At 41.2% G+C, this 21,405-nt stretch overlaps 1 protein-coding gene across 2 annotated transcripts in view; it reads right to left on the bottom strand.

Moving 5' to 3' along the window:
- Positions 1 to 21,405, bottom strand: part of LDLRAD4 (low density lipoprotein receptor class A domain containing 4) — a 278,078-nt gene that overhangs the window by 148,611 nt on the left and 108,062 nt on the right. For both annotated transcript variants that reach the window (XM_035124991.2, XM_035124995.2), the window contains one exon: positions 13,054 to 13,194. In XM_035124991.2, the coding sequence (XP_034980882.1) occupies positions 13,054 to 13,194 (141 nt within the window). The remainder of the gene's footprint in view (positions 1 to 13,053; positions 13,195 to 21,405) is intronic.

The raw sequence follows: 21,405 nt of genomic DNA, 5'->3' as shown, positions 1-21,405 counted from the left end.
ACCCTATCTCTAAGCAGAACACAGGAGCATTACAAGAAGGTGTCTGCTGGGGAATCACCTTCAGTTGACTCCAATAAGCTAATCAAGTCAAATGCTGGGAACAAAGGCAAAAGGGGCACTCACAGAGTAAGCAAATCAACCATGTACAAGACCAACTATGTACAAATTGGCAAAGGCTAAAGCACAATGCTTTGTTGTGCTTTATCCTCTCTATTTTATTTCATAATAGAATGTCTTCCAAACTGTAGCAGGGGGGGGAAAGGAAGGAGGGGAGAGGAAGAGAGTGCTTCAGAGACTGGCAATGCCAAGAACACAATCATGTCGACAGCCGCCCCACACATTTGTTACTGCATTCTCAGCACAAGTGCCGGAATGAACATCTGCAGTGTAAAAATTCAGCCCATTAGTTCCTGCAGCTTGTTAGCATATTTTAATACTGCGTTCACAGCTTTCTATTTCCATCAAGGTGTTACTAGGTGCCAGACTCTGTATTCACAAACTCTGCGGATACTATCCCTGTGTCCTTTTATTCTGGATCGGGGGTGGGGTGGGTGAAAAAGGCAATCCAGAAGGCAGAAAAGAACAGGCAACAGGTATTAGCAGATATGGGGATGAAAGAGACAGGAAGCACACATGCCTTGTGCTTTTTGCTTCTGTGCTGCTCTGTCACATACAAAATGAATTTTTCACATCTCTCCACAGGGTGAGACAAGCAAACTGTCCAAAACTAGCTGCCAGTGCATCTCAGAACTAGTTTGTATGTGGCCAAGAAGAACATAAAAGGGAGGTGCTCGGTGCTTTGTGAACATGTTCACTGATCTATGGTACCTGGTATTCAACCAGCCCTTTCATTCTAGTTTTTCTGTCTTCTGCAGCAGGCGAAAGTCTTATTCTGCACACAGCAGGTGGAGGAAAAGGTTGGTGGTTGGTGGAGGAGAAGCAAAGGGTGCCACAGGAATGGCACACAGTCAGCAATATAAAGAAACAGGCACCAACCTCTAGTGCACATCTTATTAGGTTAATCACTCCAGTTGGTGGAAACCACAGAAGAGAAGAAGGCTCTTGTGCTCAGGTCCTGCTTGTGGGTTTCTCACAGGAATCTTGTGCTAGAAAACATTTAGCTCATAACTAGGTGTTCTCAGATGTATGGCATACACATATTTGCACTCCTAACCTTGGCTGGGGTTAAGTGGATTATTTTTCTTTCTTTTTTCACATTAGAGAGGCAGTCTCCAATAAGCTTAATGGCTGTCAAGGGCCAATTTAGCATATGTGAATTTAGAAAACAAGAGACAAAATGAAAATTAGATGCCTACGCTGACTATATTTTAAGAAAGAGTAAATATATCCTCTACCTAATTGCCATGTTACCACATATTAACCAATTTTTCAGGACCACAACAGAAATTTTTTAACTTGAGTTAAATTGAGTTTGAATAGTTATGACCAAAATATTAGAAAATCAGCATTTCCACCTCCCAAGAATTAAATTGGTTCATTATTTAAAACAAATATCATTGCTTAATATTTCACAAAACAGAAATTTGGAAAAAAAGGATTAGAGCAGCAGAGGTATAGAAGGGTTTATAATTCCTGATTTTATATTTGGATTTAGCACAAATATGCTAATAACCCACCCTAACTTTTCACAAATGAAAATGTGTCTAAGACAGTAAAAGAAGGAATGTTGCCTGCCATGCTTTGCCCCTTGAACTGAATGATGTGCAGCAGCATTGCTTGGTGAGTTGTGCACAATACCCTAACTTTGCTAGTTTTTGGTTTCTGTGTGTCCCACTTTCAAAATGTCATTTAAAAAAAGATGCTTAACAAAAGAACACAGTATGTTCTAGCATCTGCTATGTGATTTTATAAAAATGCTTTCTTAAGTGGCAACATGGAAAAAAGAAAACCATATTTTCCAAGTTTTCGGTCTACAAACTTTAGGGGAGATAGACAAATCTCCATAGGTGTAGGAAGGAACGCTATGGATTAATGACATATCCCTTAATGTTGCAAGATTATCTCAATAGGCACTATAACTGCAGCTCTTTCCAAAGCCTACCTGGCAATGCTGGGCACTGAACCTCAGTTTTTATGCATGAAAAGCATGTGCTCTGCTAAGAGCTATAGATCCTCTTTGCAATCCCAGTAAAAGACTCATTCCTGGAAGTATGCAAGAGGGAAAGAGCTCATCATGAGCCCCAAAGGCTTTTGGGATTCACTGATATGAACATTTGATAAGATTATGTATTTCGCCCTTGCCATGATGTGTAATGAAAAGGAAAAAAATAAATAACAACAACAGTTCTCTCTCATTTTGTAATTATTTTTGAATTTTGTAACAATTCTTTATATGTGTATGTGTGAGTGTAAAAAACAAATTACAGAGATTCAGTTATATATAGCAAAGTTTAAGATGAGTCTATATAACCCAACCACATCAAGGAGGGACAATTCAAAAAAAATTAAATACAAAGTCTGCTTGTTTATCTTATCTTAAGAATCCACATAAAAGTGAGCTCTTGTTTCATTTCCTCTTCCACTTGTTCTCGTTTTACTTCCTGCTATTTTCTGCACATGGCCTTTGGTAGAGATGACCATCAACTTTGAAGATTCCTCAAACCTTTTACTCCTTTCTAATCCATATACTCAGAAAGGAGTTCAGAAGTAAATAGATTTTGTTCAGTACTATATAAGTTAGTGCTATAAATGTGGAAACGTATGTAACTGATTCTGCTTTGCTGCTTTTATGTACTTTGGAGAAGGGAGTGATGAATGATTACCAAAAAATAAACAAACAAGGCACAAGAAATCACTAACAATTGTAAATTTCACTAGTCCTCTTTAATGTACAGCTTAAATTGTGAACTGCGGGTATCTGACAATTCACAGAATTTTTAAAGCTTGGTAGAGGTCAATGAACCTTTTGGTGAAAACGACAAGCATAAGGTGTGGCTGAATTAGTACACACTCATGTGGATGTGTGCAGTACATGTGCCTTTGCTAGATGTGAAGATCTGCAGTTCAGAAACCCAGAAATGTTATATGATATTGAACACTGAAAAGAAAAGGCTTGATCACAACTGCCACACAAAACTCCCCAAACTGGCACAGTCCAAAATAATAATTGCATATGCACACCAATAACATGCTTCCACAGAAGATCTCCACAGAATATAGGTGCAAGCCCTTTGACTGCTGGGGCTCAAAGTTTGGGTGGCTGAAGGAAGCTAGCTATCTGCCACTTGCTTCTCTTCAGTCTCACACATGTCCCCCCCCCCAATGGGTTAAGGGGAGAAGAAATGGGACAACTTGTTCACTCTGTTCCACACTTTAGTCCCACAAAAATCACAACAGCTAAAACACTTGGGACTTCAGGGTTGAATGTAGGCAGCTTGCCTACATTTTCTGAGTCCTAAAACCAATGCTTTTTTTCTGGGGGCACGCAGGGGGACTCATACACCTAAACATTTTGTGAATCTAGGTTTGGCTTCATTGAGGGGCAGTATTGAATTATGGTGCTGGAGAAGACTCTTGAGAGTCCCATGGACTTCAAGAAGATCAAACCTATCCATTCTGAAGAAACCAGCCCTTAGTGCTCACTGGAAGGACAGATCCTGAAGCTGAGGCTCCAATACTTTGGCCACCTCATGAGAAGAGAAGACTCCCTGGAAAAGACCCTGATGTCGGGAAAGATTGAGGGCACAAGGAGAAGGGGACCTCAGAGGACGAGATGGTTGGACAGTGTTCTTGAAGCTACCAACATGAGTTTGACCAAACTGCAGGAGGCAGTGGAAGACAGGAGTGTTTGGCGTGCTCTGGTCCATGGGGTCATGAACAGTCAGACATGACTAAATGACTAAACAACAACAACAAATTTCAATATGAGTAGGAAAATGAGAGTACCCCTAAACATTTTGCCTAAAACCAAACAAGTTCCCATAAGGAGCAAGCTCAGTCACACTCCAGCATTGAACCCATCTTGCAGAAAGGGTTTAGGAATTTTGAGCAGCTGTTGGGGTGCAGCATTAGTCCGCATCTGCCCACTTTGCCCTCTCTCTCTTCTACAAATGCCTCATGGGTCTTTTGTATTTTGTAGCTGGCAACCTCAAGTGTACACTGAGCAAAAATGCATGCATACATACTTAGACAAACACACACAGAGAGGGAGGTAGTTTAAAATATGTATTCTAGAACAGTCATCTGGAAACATATTCTGTGTCAGAAAAAGGTTTGGGTTTTTTAATTAAAAACGCAATCCATGTATTATGGGGGAGTATCACAAATATATCTTCAGAATTAAAAAAAGGAATAAACAAATGATGCATAATGATGTCTTTATATAAATTTATAGCATGACTCTGAAATGCTGCGTGTAGTTCTGATGACTCATTTTCCATAAGAATATTACAATTCTGGAAAACAACCAAAATGATCAAGGGACAAAGCACTTTTGCAACCAAAACAGAGGGAAAAGCTATATCATTCTGTTGTGTAATTGTGCCATAAGCAACAATACCACTGTTTTGAGGTGAGACTCTGGTGCCTTTAAAGTCTGTAAAACAGGCAGAAATTCTACAGGTGACATTTCCTGCCAACTTTATGGCAGGAAAAGGTTTGCCTTTTGAACTTTTACTGTATGTCATGCATTTATTAAGAGGACATGATACATTGCACAGGATATATTGATATACATGGAACACCAGGGAAGTATGCAGAAATTGCCACAAAGCTGCACGGGCAATTTGTCTTACATCTGACTATGGGGAAAACACAGTTCAAGACTTGCCACTTCAGCATCATCAGCAGATAACGCACACATTTCTGCTGTTTAATTAACCAAGTTCTATGTAATTGTCTTCTTATACTCCAACTTGTTTTTGTACAGAAATATGAGAGCTGCTCCATTGGAAAGAAGGTTGCCATCTGGCTGCCTCTATGCTACTCAGTGAGAAATGTAGAACTGTCCTACATTAAAATGAATTGCATATGCAAAAGAGACACTAGCATCTCTAAGTGGGGGAGGGATAATTCTCTTACTGTAAATCTATAACAGAAATGCCTTCTGTTTGGTCAAGCTCTGCCTTTGCTCCTATTTAGATTTACTATTTGGAGAAAGCTACTTGAGTTGCTTCATTTTACACTGGGCCTGATCTGTCTCAGTTACAATATCCGCATCACACATGCACTGCACCTTTCAGTTTACAGCTCAGTTACTCAGGCCCAACCTAAGTGAGAAAACAGGGAGTTGTGATTGGCAGTGTGTCTTTCTGCTTTGGCAAAAAGCAGTCACAGGGCAGGGCAGCAGACAGGTAGATCATAGCACTGATGGACAGGAGAGTTACTGGTAACCCTTCCTCCCTGTATCATTTTCTCCCCTTCTGCCTCCATTTCTATTTGCTTTGTTAGAAAAATGAGTGCAAAGTCTGTCCTAATAGGATAGTTCTTTTCACTGAGAAAACCTGAGTGCAGGTTGTAAGGGTCAACTTTCCAAATCCTAACACTGCAGCAGTCCCAAACCAGATTGCCATTTGCCAAAACATAAAAGAGGCAGGTGATTTGCGATTGGTTTCAATCAAGAATCTCTCGAAGCCTTTGTATAGGCCACAAGGCTCATAACAACTGGAAAATTTGTTCAGATTGTTAGCATGAATTACCCAGACCCATTTATCATACATATTTGCTGAATAATTAGCAGGTGCAGACGGCATGGAATGGTGTTCAAGTGCTCCAGGGGTGGCCAAATACTAGCCATTGTTAAAGGCCCTTAAGATTTACATCACTCGACAAAATTACTTTACCTTTCGGCTAACATCTCATACGTGGTTGCTAAGGTAACAAAGGTAACCAAAGAGGAATGTGCATGAATTTTGTGGTCAAATTATGTCGTTTTTTCTCTCTGCTGCTACCTCTTTTGCACCCATGAATCCAATCATTCTAAATCCTTTGAGATGAATCAGTTGAAATCAAGGGTTATAAAAGCATACAACACCGCCTTACCCTTTATTCTCTCTCTCTAAAGCCTAGTAATAGACAAGTTTCAATTGAAAGCACGATTGACCTGTTATCAGTAACAGGGGGCCTTTTCTCAGGCCTGGTGAAGCATAATCTGCATTGATTGTTATCTGATTAGGGGAGAATGCAGTCCTACTTCCCCCCAGTTACTTAAACCAACATCTCACTGTTCGTCCTTAGAGACCACAGCTTCACTCAGGCAGAGAGTGTCTAGACAGTATTCATGATCCATCTGTCTGGCACAGCCAGGCTGATGGCAAACTCTATTAGAACTGGAATATTTCTCTCTCTCTCTCTGTGCTCTCTCTCTCTTTTCTCTCTCTCTCCTCCTCCCCAGATTCTTTCCCTTTGTGAAGCAGTAATCTGACACTGAAAATTACTATCATTGTTGCAATTCTCAAAATAGCAGTGCCAGACTTTCATTAACATCTATTCTAGACTACTAAATATTTAAATAAATGGACGAGCCACTCCTGATGTGGGACAGCCCCAGCACACCTGGATGAAGAAATAAAGTAAATAAATTTCAAAAATAAGAATGAAAATCAATTCTTGAGATCAGCCTCACACGCTATCATTTACCTATATGGAAATAATCTTGAGAGGATTGTAAACATATACAAGTCTATTGTGATGTGATATGAGGACCTCCCCTGGGCAGCTGGGGCATGCGGAGGCTGTGTAATTCATGGATTTGTAGCAAAACTAACCCTCACCTTAGCAAACTCTATTTGTACCACGTATTGAAGAATAAAAAAGTATTCATTAAATTCTGGACCCCCATATTACACGAGTTTCCAGCTACACAGTGGCGAGAAACCTTTTTCAGCATGCAGGCCACATTATCTCATGAGCACTCTTCCAAGCAGGGTGTGTGATGCAAGACATTGGTGGCCAGGGGCAAAAGTGTGCCAAACAACATATATAATCCTTACTTTTGTACTGCAGACTACATTCAAGCCATACAAAAGCAGGAGGTTTTTCAACACACACACACACACACACACACACACACACACACACACCACTTACTTATCTCTGTGATAAATTCTCCATCCAGGCAACCAAGAGAGATGATCACATTCCAGCCTGGCAAAAGCACTTGAGGCAGGTGTGGGGCAAGGCCAGTGAGGAATGTGTCCCTGTGTTAAGGAATGTGGCCTGAGGCCCAAACAGAGAGGCCTACAGCAGAGGTCGGCAACCTAAGGCCCCTGGGCTGGTTCCAGCCCATGAGCTTCCTGGAACTGGCCCATGCCCATTCCGTGGATCGGTGTGGGGATTCCGTGTCTTTCTTTCGCAGCACCATTTTTTCCCTCGCTGTGGGGACCGACTTCCGGGTCGGAAGAGAGCCAGAAATAGCACATGCACATGTGCACGGGTGCTCCTCCGTCCCGGAAGTGCGTCGGAAATAGCGTGTGCGCAAGCATACACCAGGTCTGATTTTGGGAACAAGTATGTTACTGTGTCAGCTCTGCCCCCCCCCCAAAAAAATGTGGCTGCAGCGACTCTGCTATGAGGGAAAGTCACAGCATTTCAGGCTTTTTAGTGCAGAGAAACTGCAAGCAAGGGGACAAAATGATAGATGTCCATACAATTTATATATGGTGTGGGGGGGAAACGAATAGGCAGAGGTTTCTCCCCCTTTCTCAGAATTTAGGACCATCCAGTGGAACTGAATGTTGGAATATTCGGGACACAGAAAAGAAAATATTTCTCAATGCAAAACATGTTAAGCTATGTAACCCACTCTCATAAAATGTACTGATTGTCACCTACTTGGATGGTGGAATAAGAAAAATCCACATAGAATAAGGCTATAAATGGCTACTAGTCATGGTTGCCATATTCTTCCTCCAGTGTCAGAGGCAATATGTCTCTGAATATAAGTTGTTGAAAACCAAGTGGGGAAAGTGCTGTTGCAGTCAGGTCCTGCTTTCAGGTTTCCCATAAGCATCTGGTCAGTAACTGTGAGCTCAGGTTGCCGAAGTAGATGAACCTTTGATCTGATGGAGCACATCTCTTTTTGTGCTCTTTTGCATGGCAAATAAGTAAAACAAAGGCTAAAACCCTGGTATAGGTTCCTCCCATTTTCTTTTCAATTGTTCACCTAGTCACTATACTATTCTAGGATTGCATATATTTAAATTAGTTAACATTTTAAATCAACAATGTCCTTTATCATCTCTTCTTTGGAAGGTGGAAACCCATGCTACAAATCATCAGTCTAGCTATCCAGCTATAACTCCCTGGCCTTAATAAGTGGTTTGCCTGTTCATCTAATTCTAAGAAGAATAAAATTTCAGTGCATGCTACCTCAAATGGATGCAGAATATTCCATAGAGACTATTTTAGTATAAAGTCACACAGCACACCATATGGCCACATTTTATGGATGTATGTGAGCACATATCTTATTCACCAAAGCATTCCCACTGTAAATCAGCAGAGGAACTGACGAGCTCCCAGTACTGAAAGCACACAAATTAACTTTGCACACCTGAGCAGTCCCAGTGCAGCAAAGGTGCAAAGATTTCTTGCAGGATTATCGCCTCGGGCTGTAATATCACCAAAGACAAAACATGCAATCTGACAGCAAACTGACAAAAATGGAGTTTGCAATCCTTTAGAGTTCACAATCCTCTGATTAAATATTTTTTTCAGGGTGCAAATATTCTCCAAGTTACTAATAGAATAGTTTCATCGTAAATTTTTACTTTTTTCCTTCTCACCCACACTCTGCATGCCATGACCTAAAATAGAAAGTAAATGTATGCTTCCTACAGTGGACAATTATGAAAAGGAGCCATAAAACTATATTGACATATTTGTTTTCTTTGCTTTCAAGCTGTGAAGAATATTGACTGTGTCTCTTTGCCCCTAATAGCATAGCTGCCAAGTTTTCCCTTTTCTCGCGAGTAAGCCTATTCAGCATAAGGGAAAATCCCTTTAAAAAAGGGATAACTTGGCAGCTATGCTAATAGTCTATGGCATTATGAATAGATCTTACCAATTATATCGAAATACCAAGCACAGCAACTGTATAAAAGCATAATGTACCAACACTTATAAGGAGGTATATGATGCTAAATCTTTACCACTTCTGTCAGCAGAGGATTTGGTTGTTAAGCATGTCCTCCTCAACCTGGCCCAGGATAGATCTAATGCAAAAGTACAGAACGTTGCAATCAAAGTAACTAACACAATGCGTTAATTAAATGTACAGCTGAGCGCCCAGCATTTATCTTTCCTAGTAATTTAAAACTGTTGCCCAAGTTGTGGTTACCGCACCTGGCCTAACACTATCAAAATTTGGAGCCTAAAAAAAATCTGGAGCATAACAAAACAAGAGCCTGTTCCTACACAAAATCTAGTATCCTATACAATCAGGATCCAATAATACAGAGCACACATGTAACAGCTTTTAAAAGGAGATGGAATCTGCACTGTTTGGTGGGAAGAGGGAAGCAGAGGAGATTCAATCCAGCCCTCTTCTGAACAGCTGATAGCAAGATTAGAGTTTTCTTTTATTTTTAAAGGGTTCTGTGGAAGTAGCTAGAGATGCTTGATAAATCCGATTTATGAGAATTCTGATGTGAACTGAGCTGATATGTACCTCCCAGTCTTCAGAACTGACATTTCTTTGAACTTTGTGATACAGTTCCTTGAAAAGTAAATAAATTGAGATGCAGTTCTCAGCTCAAAAAAAAAAAATACCAACATGCACTAAAAATGCATATTATGAGATAAAATATGTTTAGAAATGTGGACAATAAGAAAACACACACATATTAAATACACATTTTGTAATAAAATATGCCTTCAATGTGTCTTCTAAAGGTTTTATAGTTCCTTATCTCCCTGACAGCTTGTTGGATGGTGTTCCACAGGATTGACGCCACTATCGGGAAGGCCCTCTGCCTGGTTCCCTGTAATTTCAGTTCTCACAGTGAGAGAACTGCCAAAATGCCCTTGGGATTTAAGATCTGAGCTTAAACTAGCAGGTCTGCCATTATTACACATAGCATTGCCCTTAGTGTTGCTATCTATCAGAAATATAAGCTGACACTTTTTTTTTCCTCTGAGGCCCCCAGAAACTTGCTTAAATATTTGATCAGAGAACCCTTTCAACTAAGTACACTTAAGAAATCTCATCAATGAAAGAAATATGTACATATTTCCTAGAATCATAGAATTGTAGAGTTGGAAGGGGCCACGAGGCACATCTAGTCCAACAGCCTGCAATCCAGGAATCTTTTGCTCAATGTGAGGTTCACACCCATGACCCTGAGATTAAGAGTCTCATGCTCTACCCACCATAGCTGCCAAGTTATCCCTTTTTTACAGGGATTTTCCCTTATGCTGAATAGGCTTCCTCGCGAGAAAAGGGAAAACTTGGCAGCTATGCTACCCACCGAGCCATCAGAATGCACAGACCTCCAACTTTAAAACTTCAAATGTGGTCATTTGTATCCAAATCAAACCTTGTTCTGTTATCTTCCTTTCCTTTGCTACATTAATCTTGTTGTAGGGACTCATTTGTTTCCTGCTTGGCAGGGGGTTGGACTGGATGGCCCTTGTGGTCTCTTCCAACTCTATGATTCTATGATTTTTCCACCCTAAACCCTGTTGGGTTCATTCCTAGTACCAGATCTTGGCTAAGAAGGAGAGTACCAAGAGCGACTGTCTGAGGGAAGATTTAGCAGCCCCTCCCAGGCTCTAAAAACGGGACCATGAATTTATATGTGCTTGGGAAAGACCCCGCAGCGATCAAGTGTAGTTTGGTTCTAAATAATTTTCATATAAAATGCTTTCAGTGATGATAAGTGCTATTTAGTGTGCTCTGCACAGTTCAGTCAGAAATATGATTTTGTTATACAACAACAGACATAGACCAGCTTTAGTAACATTGTAGGTAAGAGAACAGGCGAAGAGCCCTGCTGGATCTGACCAAAGGCCTAACTAATCCAGCATCCTGTTTTCCACATTGGCCAACTAGATGCCTACTGGAAGCCCAATAAGGGTAATAGCCCTCTCCCTCCGCAACAGGCAATTCTAAGTCAAGCTGCCTCTGCTCTTGGTGGCAACTTATGTGGAGTCCTCTTGAGTCACACCCACTGGTTAAATCTTGATAGCATTGGCAAATTTAATATTTGTAACTACATCATGTCTGTCCTTCCTAAGGCTAGTTGTTATTTTTTACAGCATAATTTTTACAACTGATTTTCCCTTAAAAACAAACAAACAACCTGTCATTTTGAGTAACTAAAATAGGACGTTAACAGGGAAGTTTGTGTATGCGCTCTGACAGAACAAGCATTCAATAAAACTTTTTTGTGGTGGTCTCTGTCTCTCTCTATGAGGTTTGGTATGTTTGTTTGTTTGTTTGTTTTTCTTTCTATAACCAATACATATTGTTAAGTATGAGTTCTGTAAGTATGAGTTCTATAAATACTTGCCATTCAATAACCTGTCCTTCATTTTGAGACAGTGAACAGATCTGGAGAGGGGACCTGAAATGGGCAAGCCTTTAGTAGCAGTTAAATTGGTTAACCTGGAAGAACTACGAATTTTGTCACATTGATTCTGTCTTTTTTGAGCTCCCAATACAAACTGGCAATGGCAAAATGGTTGGGTCAACATGCCCTTTACCAGTGCTGGGTCACTGGCAAATTCTAATCCTGCTGCCTTCTGCTAAAAGGCAATAAAATCTTAGCTATTTTCATGACTTAGGTGCATATCTATGCTCAATACCCAATATTTATTCTCTCAGGAAATCACACAATTTTTAAGATGCCAGATGCCAGTTCAGTTTGATAGGCTGCCCATCTTTGGTGAAATGTCCATAGTGACCCATCTTCTGCTTCAAAGAACAGGTCATGCTACAAAACTAGTCATATGACACTTAACTTGGAGCAAAGGCAGCATTTGTAGATCAAAGACTGCAACAACTTAAATCAACTGTGTTTATGAAGCCAGCACAGCATATAAGACGCACATACTAAAGTAAAAACACAGAATGTCATAGGTTGTTTTTTTTCATAAATGCATTTATGAAGAAACCCCTCCAAAATCCACAGGATAAAACACATGTTGAAAGCATGATATCCCTTTAAAACCACTACTGAATGCAACTAATTTATATTCTATCTGAAAGCACATGTTTTATTGCCCCATTATACTAACCAAATACCTCTGAATCACATAAAAAATACTAGTTTCATACTATCATACTACACTATTAAGAAATATGTGTTTCTCGGTTATAAAAGCTTGATTCGAAAAGATTATCCTTCTGAATTATAGCCAAATAATGTTTAATTCGGAAGTGCATTAAGAAGAATATCAAATGCACACCAGTTACCTCGTCAGCTGGAATATTTCCAATTTTTATACATCCCATCCAATTCTATCCCATCCTAGAAGCACTTTAAAGCATCTTCAGCACATACATAACAGAACAAAAAACACATGAGTCTCAATACGGGCAGATTGTCCATATCACTTTCTCTGTTTTAAAAGGAACAGCTTTATCTCCCCCTGGCAAACACTACAAAGGGCCAGTCTAATATTATTCTCTCTCTGGGCCAGGAGACTTCACTGTAGCTTATGTATAGAGCAACTTGCCATGTGGATCCTCAGGATCACGCTGGATCATTCTGGAGGACTCCATCACTGGAGAGTCGATAGCAATGTTTCCCAGTCATGCAACAGGCAGAAGTATAGTGTCCATATGAAGTACCACTCAATTCTGCCTTTAGAGGAACAATTCTCGCACATCTGGCTGACTTATAAAACAGCAGCTGCCGTGAGAAACACTCAAGCTCTAAGGAAGCGCATTATAGAGAGAAATGCAAAGTGCAAGTCACAACTACAGCTATGTTTTTAGTTTAACCCAATTATAGAAGTAGTAACAGGAGTTGGGTGGGAAACACCTTGCTACTTTCATTCAAATAATTTGCAGAGTAGCATAAGAAGTAGAAGAACAGACTTCAAAGCAAATGCCATAACTGCCCATAGACACAGGGGTAAGGTACTTACAGCTGAAGATACCTGGAGGTGGATGCTCTGTTACAAGCAGACAGTTCTCTTCATCACTGTTATCCCCACAATCATTTTGTTGGTTACAGACCAGCGAGCCAAGATACAAGCATTTGCCACTGGTGCAGGTGAATTTGCACTCTGAAAAGTACAGCAGAAGAAAAAGGAAGGTGTGAGGACTTTTTAATTTGTTGTTTCGTTGTCTATCAAGGTTAAAAACGAAATTAATTCGGCTCTACATGTGGGTAATGATTTAAAGGATTCTTCTTCTCCCAATTTGACCTTTGGAGTCCTGTATTGCAGTACAGTTTAATAACCATCTTAATTACTGATTATTTAAATTGCACAAGAAATTACAAAATGGCAATATGCAGCATAAACAAGTTAGGCACTTATGTTTTGAAATTATACAGAATGATAGCCCAGGTACCAATTCACATTTCACACAGTGAGGTTTTCCATATTATAATTTACAGCTGTCATCCACAACTGTTAGATTGTGTGCAACCCATCAGAACTGCAGAGTCTTCTCTTTTGTTAAGTCCCTTCTTGCTTTTCATGAGTTAGTAGATGCAGAAGTGATCATTACAGCTTATCACATACATCACACACGGGAATTGGCCTTAAGTCTCTGTGTTTCATTTTAACAGCCCAATTCAGTGGAAGTTTGTTGTGTTTAAGAACTACTGAAATCAATAGGACAGATTAGATGCTACTAATTTTTCTGCAACTATCTCTGAATCAGAGCCATTCTCTCAAATTCTTTTTAAAAACCAAGGCTTCAGGCTTGCATGGTTCCTAAGGTAAGTATTTAAAATAAACCTGCAGAAAGCAGCTATCAAAAGAAGAGTTCGAAAGGAGGTCACACACACACACACACACACACACACACACATATCAATTTACCAGATTTATAAAGTGTCCCTCATCACATTGTAATTCCATGGCAGTTGTCAATAAAATAACAAAGATAAGATATACTAAATGCATCAAAGCAGTACAAACAGAATTAATATAATACCAAACAGCCAAAAAGAGCAGATTAATCATAGACTAAGCACCTGTTCCATTTTTTCCAGTCCAGAATCTGACACATATGTGGAACTCCAAGTGCTTTGTACAGTAGATGAAGCTTGGTAAATACAAGGAGCTGTTTTCCTTTCCATACCCCAAAACAAGGACACAGATCGCTAAATCCAGGATCGTGATTACTAAATCTGCATATTATTATTATTATTATTATTATTATTATTATTATTATTATTATTATTACATGTTTTGAAGCTTTTCACATTTGAAAGTGTCAGTTGCAGAGCAGGAACAGTACAGCCCCCCCCCCTACAAACTGTATTTAATATATTGATTACTTGCTACTAAAATATGCAGAAAACTGGTGAAATTGCTTTGTTTACTTTAATTTCAAGTGTGCACTGAGTGTACATTCAAAAACTAAGTTCTTTGAAAAGATGGTTGCTTTTAAACCACATTCAGCATCTAGGACAGTGGGAAGTGTGGTTTTAGAAATTATATACAGTATAATGTATACTTTATTTGAATCCACCCTAGGCAAGAGCTGTCTGATTGTGTGTCTGCTTGGAATTCTGCCAGCTTTGGACAAGACATAATAATCATTAGCTCCTGTCCCGGCATTAAAACAAGGCTTTAAAGCTGCAAAATGTCTCAGCTTTGATACTGTAATATGCACAAATCCACTCAGGCCCATAAAATTATATCTCTGCCCACCTTTCTCAACTGCCAGATGGAGATTAACAAACTGGAGGACTGCCACAGTCGAACAGTCACTGTTCCACCCTATGTGCTCAATTCCCAAATGTCAGTATTGCCAAGCTGCTGAATACATTTCGAGATCTTCCTTAGCTTGGCAAAAAAAAAAGCTTAGCCCAATTGGTTCTAGATTGTCAGTTTCCTATCATTATTTCAGATTAAATGAATGTTTTCTTAAATACAGGCTTGCGAGGAAAAGAGCTTGCTTTTCATTTTCAAGGGTCCAAAAGCCTTCATTAAACGTACCGAAGAGTAATAATATGCAATACTTCAAGGCCTGCAATCCTACAGAGTGCTATAAGGGATACATGGAAGGATTTCAGCACGGGAGTATCATAGACAGCCTTGCAATCCACATCTTATTAGCTTTCAAACCACTTTAGGTCCGTTGTTACTGCCACTAGGGGAGCCAACCTGAATAAAATATTGGAGGGGTAAGCCCCGCACTGCATAATTGATTACATGATGCGGCAACATGCACACCATCTGAATGGCAATGCCCATCGGCTTTGGGGGGAGGGGTCCCTAGCCTCCCATCCCAGTGCCATTCTAAGACAGTTCACTGCTTGAACCCAATCACAAAGGTGAGACTGCAACACCTCTCTGGTGAAAACTTAACAAGTCTTGCTTGTACCATTCAGACTATTTCCCCCTCCACCATCCTCTCTTTCATGAAGCCACTTACAATAAGTCTACTTTTTAGCTAAACTCACTTGTATCCAAGGGAAGGAAGGAAGGAAGACAATGCCACTGAAATCCATATACTCAGAAGAACGGTGAACAGACTACAGCCGCCCAGAGTGGCTGGGGAGACTCAGCCAGATGAGCAGGGTACAAATAATAAATTGTTGTTGTTGTTGTTGTTGTTGTTGTTGCTACAGGCTTATGAGAGCTACTTACATTTTTTACCAAAACCCAGAGATCTGCCAACTGAAGGCAGGTTCGAAACACAAACACTTAGTTTTAAAGAATGCCAAGCCCAGAAATGTATTAGGAACATCAGAACTGAACTCACAGTTCTGGTACTCAAAAATACACTACTAGTTATATTCGCCACCCCTACCCCTGCCAGCTTTTGGGGGGGGGCAGAGAGTCATTTTGATTGTTATTGTTAAACAATTGAGCGTACAAAATTATTTCCAATCTATTGCAAATCACTCAGAGATCTTTTAGTAGATCACAGTCTATATTCTGCCTGCCCCTGAATCTGACACATTAGTCTCTTTTGAACTAGAATATATATGCAGCATGGCTCAGGAAATGTAGATTTTTTAAAAAAATCTGTTGGTCTAAATGACATTTTGAGCTAAGTCTCTCCTGTTCCAAAGTATTTTCCATGTACCAGTAGTTTCAGATACTCTTACAGTATCTTACAGTAGTTTCAGATACACTATTGTATGAAAACACTATCTTAAATGTCTCTCAGCTCTTTGAAATTACTTATTTGCCTTTTTCAGAAATCTTTGGAGATACTTCCCCCTTGTTTTAAACCTTTCTAAACACATACACATTCAAACAATTCCCATTCACAGTAGTGTTTCAGTACTAATGACTGAAATCCCCCCCCCCCAAAATAACAGGAGGGGGGGATTTGTTTAAAGAAATCAAGCCTAGTTAGGGTGCAGTGATTTAAATCAAGGCAATTTATATCATCAAGAAAAAGGGACAATTTAAGTCAATTTTCCAACTGCATGATTCAGGTATTTTCTGTACAAGTAGGCATACAAATTTGTTGCTATAACAAATTAAAGCATATCTGTTTGCAACTAAACAGAGCTATTGTGATACCAAGCATGCAACATACTTTTTTTTGTACTATAGAAATTAAATACGCCTAGGAGAAAAACTGAGAACATGAGGTTTCCAGTTTAGCCCTCTACATGAGCTAATAAGGGCACCAAGCAACACCATTCACTTGGCCTATGAGCCCAACTAAATGTGATAAGTGGGCCATGGCTACTATTCACTGAATTCCTTACCCACCCTTCATCATATTTTCCGAGATTTACTCTAAGAACACAACCTTCTCGGGCTGGTAAGATGGTGGCAAGATGAGCTCCTCATACATTGTGGCTTCTGGGCAAGTTGGGTCATCCAAGGCCAGTGTGGAGAGAAATTTCCTCCCCCACATCCTAAAAGCCTACGACCAGAACTTGGAATCTGACTCTGGGGCCATACCAGGTAGATACTCCATCACAATCGTGACAATTTCCTGGGGCCCATCATATAACTGGAAGCCTCTGCAATCAAACAGATTTCCTTTGGGTTCTGCTGATCCAGATAAATTCAGAAGCAATTCCCTCACTATCCAGGGAGCAGGCTAGGATAGCAAGGATCACTCTGTGACTAACAAAAATTGAAGAGGCTGTTAGGAATCATGTCAGTTGTCTCAAACTTGCGCTGGTAAGGAAATCAGAGCCAACCCAGGCTGCACAATTGTGCCTAATGACATACCAAAGATATCTCAATAAATTGAGTTGTAACACAGCTTGTCTAGACAGGAGAAGGGGGGGGGGTGATCTAAATTTTAAAGATAATCCAGCATGACTGTGTTTTATAAATAACTTTTCAAAGCTATTCCACTTCCACTTTCAAGTGGCAATCAGCAATCCTGGCTGGTCAGTTACAGAGCAGCCCCTAACCCCTATAGGTAGGAAGTATTAGCAGTTATGGATTAAAAGATTAGTGGGATTTTTTAAAAAAATCATTAGACTTACATCCCTACAAAGTCCAAAAACAACAAAACAATTTCATCAGATATTAAACTGATTATTACTGCTGGTGTGAATGGGCACTGTGCTTAGTTTGCACACATTTATGTCCCAATTAAATTGCTACTTACCATACTGCATGCATTTCATTGCCATCTAATCCTAACTTTTATAAATTTCCTCCTCATGGTACCTCGGGTTAAGAACTTAATTCGTTCTGGAGGTCCGTTCTTAACCTGAAACTGTTCTTAACCTGAGGTACCACTTTAGCTAACGGGGCCTCCCGCTGCCACCACACCGTCACTGCGCAATTTCTGTTCTCATCCTGAAGCAAAGTTCTTAACCTGAGGTGCTATTTCTGGGTTAGTGGAGTCTGTAACCTGAAGCATCTGTTACCCGAGGTACCACTGTACACTAAATAAAGAGAGGTGCCAGCAGGAACTCCATCTTTTCAGTGGTGTGACCTTTCCTGCCAAGAGGATATGCTGGCTGTCAATGACGGACTGAATAAAATAACTGCACCAACTTTGGAAAAATGCTCCGGATCTGGTGATCCTTCATGAGAAGAGAGTTTAATAAAAGTGAGGAGATTCATGTATGAATCTGGATACAATGGCTAAAGCATAGGGGTAGGTTCTCTAAAACCTATTGGCTTCCATGAGATTTAGGTAGCCTAAATGTCTGTAGAACTGCAGCATAGAGCATTTTATGGATTGAAAAATGGCACCTTAAAGAGTGCCCAGGAGGCAATGTTCAACCGACAGGGTAGCTTCATTAGAAAGCAAGCCATTGCATTCTGTGCAAGCTGCAGCCTTGAAACAAATTGTTCTTAAATAAACCCTTTCTTTTAAAAAACGTAATAAATACATATAGTAAGTAGGTTTTTGGATAAGTACCAAAGAATCTGTGGCCAAAGAATTTGATACATATATACCTTGATCGGGGCGGTAATCATTAAATGCTGAACTGTGAAATGTAATGCCATCATTATTTCCAATGCTTATTTTACACATGCTGTGTCTACTCACCCGTATACAATCCCATCCCATTACATTATGGTTAGTGCTTTCAGATTTTCCTTTGCACTGGGCTTCATAATACAAACAGCACCACCATTGTTTTATCATCCAGTTCCACATAAGGCACTTTAATTTACAGGTAAATGCTGCCTGTTTTTGTTTGTTTGTTTGTTTGTTTGTTTGTTTTTTAATAAGGTCAGTTACCGGGGGTGGGGAGGGTTAGGGTGTTAGACATCAGTATTTAACAGCCTTGAAATTCTTGGCTGACTTTATATAAATAGTATCATCTACTAAGTGTGCATCAGTTCGGTGGGCACCCCAAACAACTAGATTATTTGGGGGATTTAGGGAAGGTTCTCACATTCCTGGGTTGGATTGCACCATTAACAAGGCATGTCAAGCCAGGTCAGGGATCAACCATCCAAGTAGCTCTCCTCCCTTGTTTTTTTTATTCCCCAAAAAGTTAAAAACCCACAACCTCCCTGTCCCCCAAAACAAGCACACTTCTTTGTGAGAAAGGAAATGAAATTGACTGGGGAAACACTAAGAGGTCAAGAGGGGAGAAGCTTTAAAGCATGGACTGTGCCTGGAAAGAGCGGAGGAAAGGTAGCTGTGGATAAGCCCTTAGTTTGCTTCAAAAATGGCATGAATACTGACCTGGCCATACCCTCTGTCATGCAAATGACTTATTCATGGTTCAGGATGTCCAGGGAAATGTCTATAGACACTAATTGTTAGGAAATGGTTTGGAAGGAGAAACCCATCAGATCCCAGGAAAGATGACATATCTTTCCCTCTCCCAGGAAAGGGGGACTGGAAGAAGGACTGGAAGCAGTAAAAGGAGGAAAACAGAAAATCAAGACAGGGACACAGAGAGAAAGTGAGCTGAAAACCACTGTTTAAACTGAATGCACCTAGTGGGGTGCTAGCATCTCTTTCTGGGGATCTGGTGTGAGATAGTCATCGGGAGTCTGCTAAGGACTAAGACCATAAGAAGAGCCTGCAGGGTCAGGCCAGTGGCCCATCTAGCCTAGCATCACAGTCACCAGCCAGACACCTAAGGGAAGCCTGAAAGCAGGACCTGAGTGCGAGAGCACTCTCCCCTCCTATACTTCCCAGTAAGTGGTATTTTGAAGCATTGGTGTCTCCAACCATGGAGTCAGTGCATAGTCATCAAGGTTTGTAGCCATTGATAGCCTTTAGTTCCATTCAGCTGTCTAATCCATTTTTTACAGGCATCCGAGTTAGTGGCCATCACTGCCTCCTGTGGGTGCAAATTCCATAGTTGCCAGCTGCCCATGTGGGCGGGGTGAGCTGGGGCAAGGCACGCTGCATGGAGCCGCGCCACTACCTCCCCCTCAGCTGTGGGAGAGGCGGCGGGCAGAGAGACACAAGCCCCACGCTGCCGTTTCGGGTAGCATGGAGCCTGCAGGCACCTGAGCCACCATGCCATTCCCAGGAGAGAGCAGGTTCTCCATTCATGGAGAGCACGGATTGCAGAAGGGTTAACAAGACATCTCCTGGGTTGCTGGGCAGGTTAGACTAGATGGCCACAGGGTGATTGGGAATTTTGTTGCTGGGGGGGGGGGGAGTATGTTGCAAGTTAATGATTGACAGCCATAGCCTTTATAAACTCCTCCATGCAGCTTTCTGGTTTCACTTTTGCCAAGTGCAACGGATCTCCCGCCCGCCCTCTTTAAGGGTCTTCCTGCAATTGACATTGCTATGCCTGTCATGGGGTCGCCTGCATTGGGGCAGGGGCCTGTTAGGAATTTTGTCCATTTGGCTGATTGGCTGTTGCCATTTGGTTTTTGCCTACTGCGTAGCAAATCGTCACAACTTGTAAGGTTGGCGGTTAGGCATTGGTTAAAATTGGTTGGTGGAGGGGTAAGGAAAGGCTGTGCCTACCCCTCAAAATTGCTGCTGCTTATAGAGGTATTCTGTTAAATGAATCCTGGGGCTCGACATGCTTTTGTCCGCACCACCGCAAGGGGCTAGGGCCTTGCAAGAGCCTCAGGGAACATTCAGGGAGAGGTGAAGGGCCTGGCACCCAGCTCCATCCTCTCTCAGGGGGTGTTTACCTACTGACTTCCCTAGGCAGCTAGGGATGTCAGATTTGTCCCAGGGTGGGGGACAGATGGATGGAACCAATGCCTAAGCAACCACTCACATTTGAATGTATTTTAAATAAAGTTGTGGCCAAAATAATGCCAAAAATCTTAAACTTAAATTGCTGTGTGGTGTGTGAATTATTGGGGGGTGTCTTGTGACCTCGACATGCAAATGCGTGGCTCGGGCACACTGTAGGTCCCGCAGTAAGCGCCGCTCCCCGCGGTTGGCACCCAGTGCCCCCGCCCCTCCCAGCTACACCTCTGCATGCCAATCATTGAGCAATGCCTGCAATGTCCCAGCTACAGCTACCATCTGTTTCCACAGCCAACTCACAAAGCTCACCAGTAACACCTCTCTCCCCTGGTCACTTCTTACCAATTGTCTAGTACTGCTTCACCTAATTCGTCACATGCCGTTGACGAATTTAAAGGTAGACCTTATTCTCCAGGTTTCTCACCTAGCAGCCCAAAACAGTGGCCAGGGAGAAGCAATGAATAAAATAATTTGCTGCTCTTCTAGCCTCTACATACAATCAAAATAGCAGCGTGGTTCGCCAGAAGCGGCTTTGTCATGCTGGCCACATGACCCGGAAGCTGTCTGCAGACAAACACGAGCTCCCTCGGCCAGTAGAGTGAGATGAGCGCCGCAACCCCAGAGTTGTCCACAACTGGACCTAACGGTCAGGATACCTTTTTACAGATGGGAACTAGAAGTTTAACAGACAC

Source organism: Zootoca vivipara, chromosome 8, assembly GCF_963506605.1.
Source record: "Zootoca vivipara chromosome 8, rZooViv1.1, whole genome shotgun sequence".
Lineage (NCBI taxonomy): Eukaryota > Metazoa > Chordata > Lepidosauria > Squamata > Lacertidae > Zootoca > Zootoca vivipara.
This window is presented reverse-complemented; position numbering and strand designations above follow the sequence as displayed.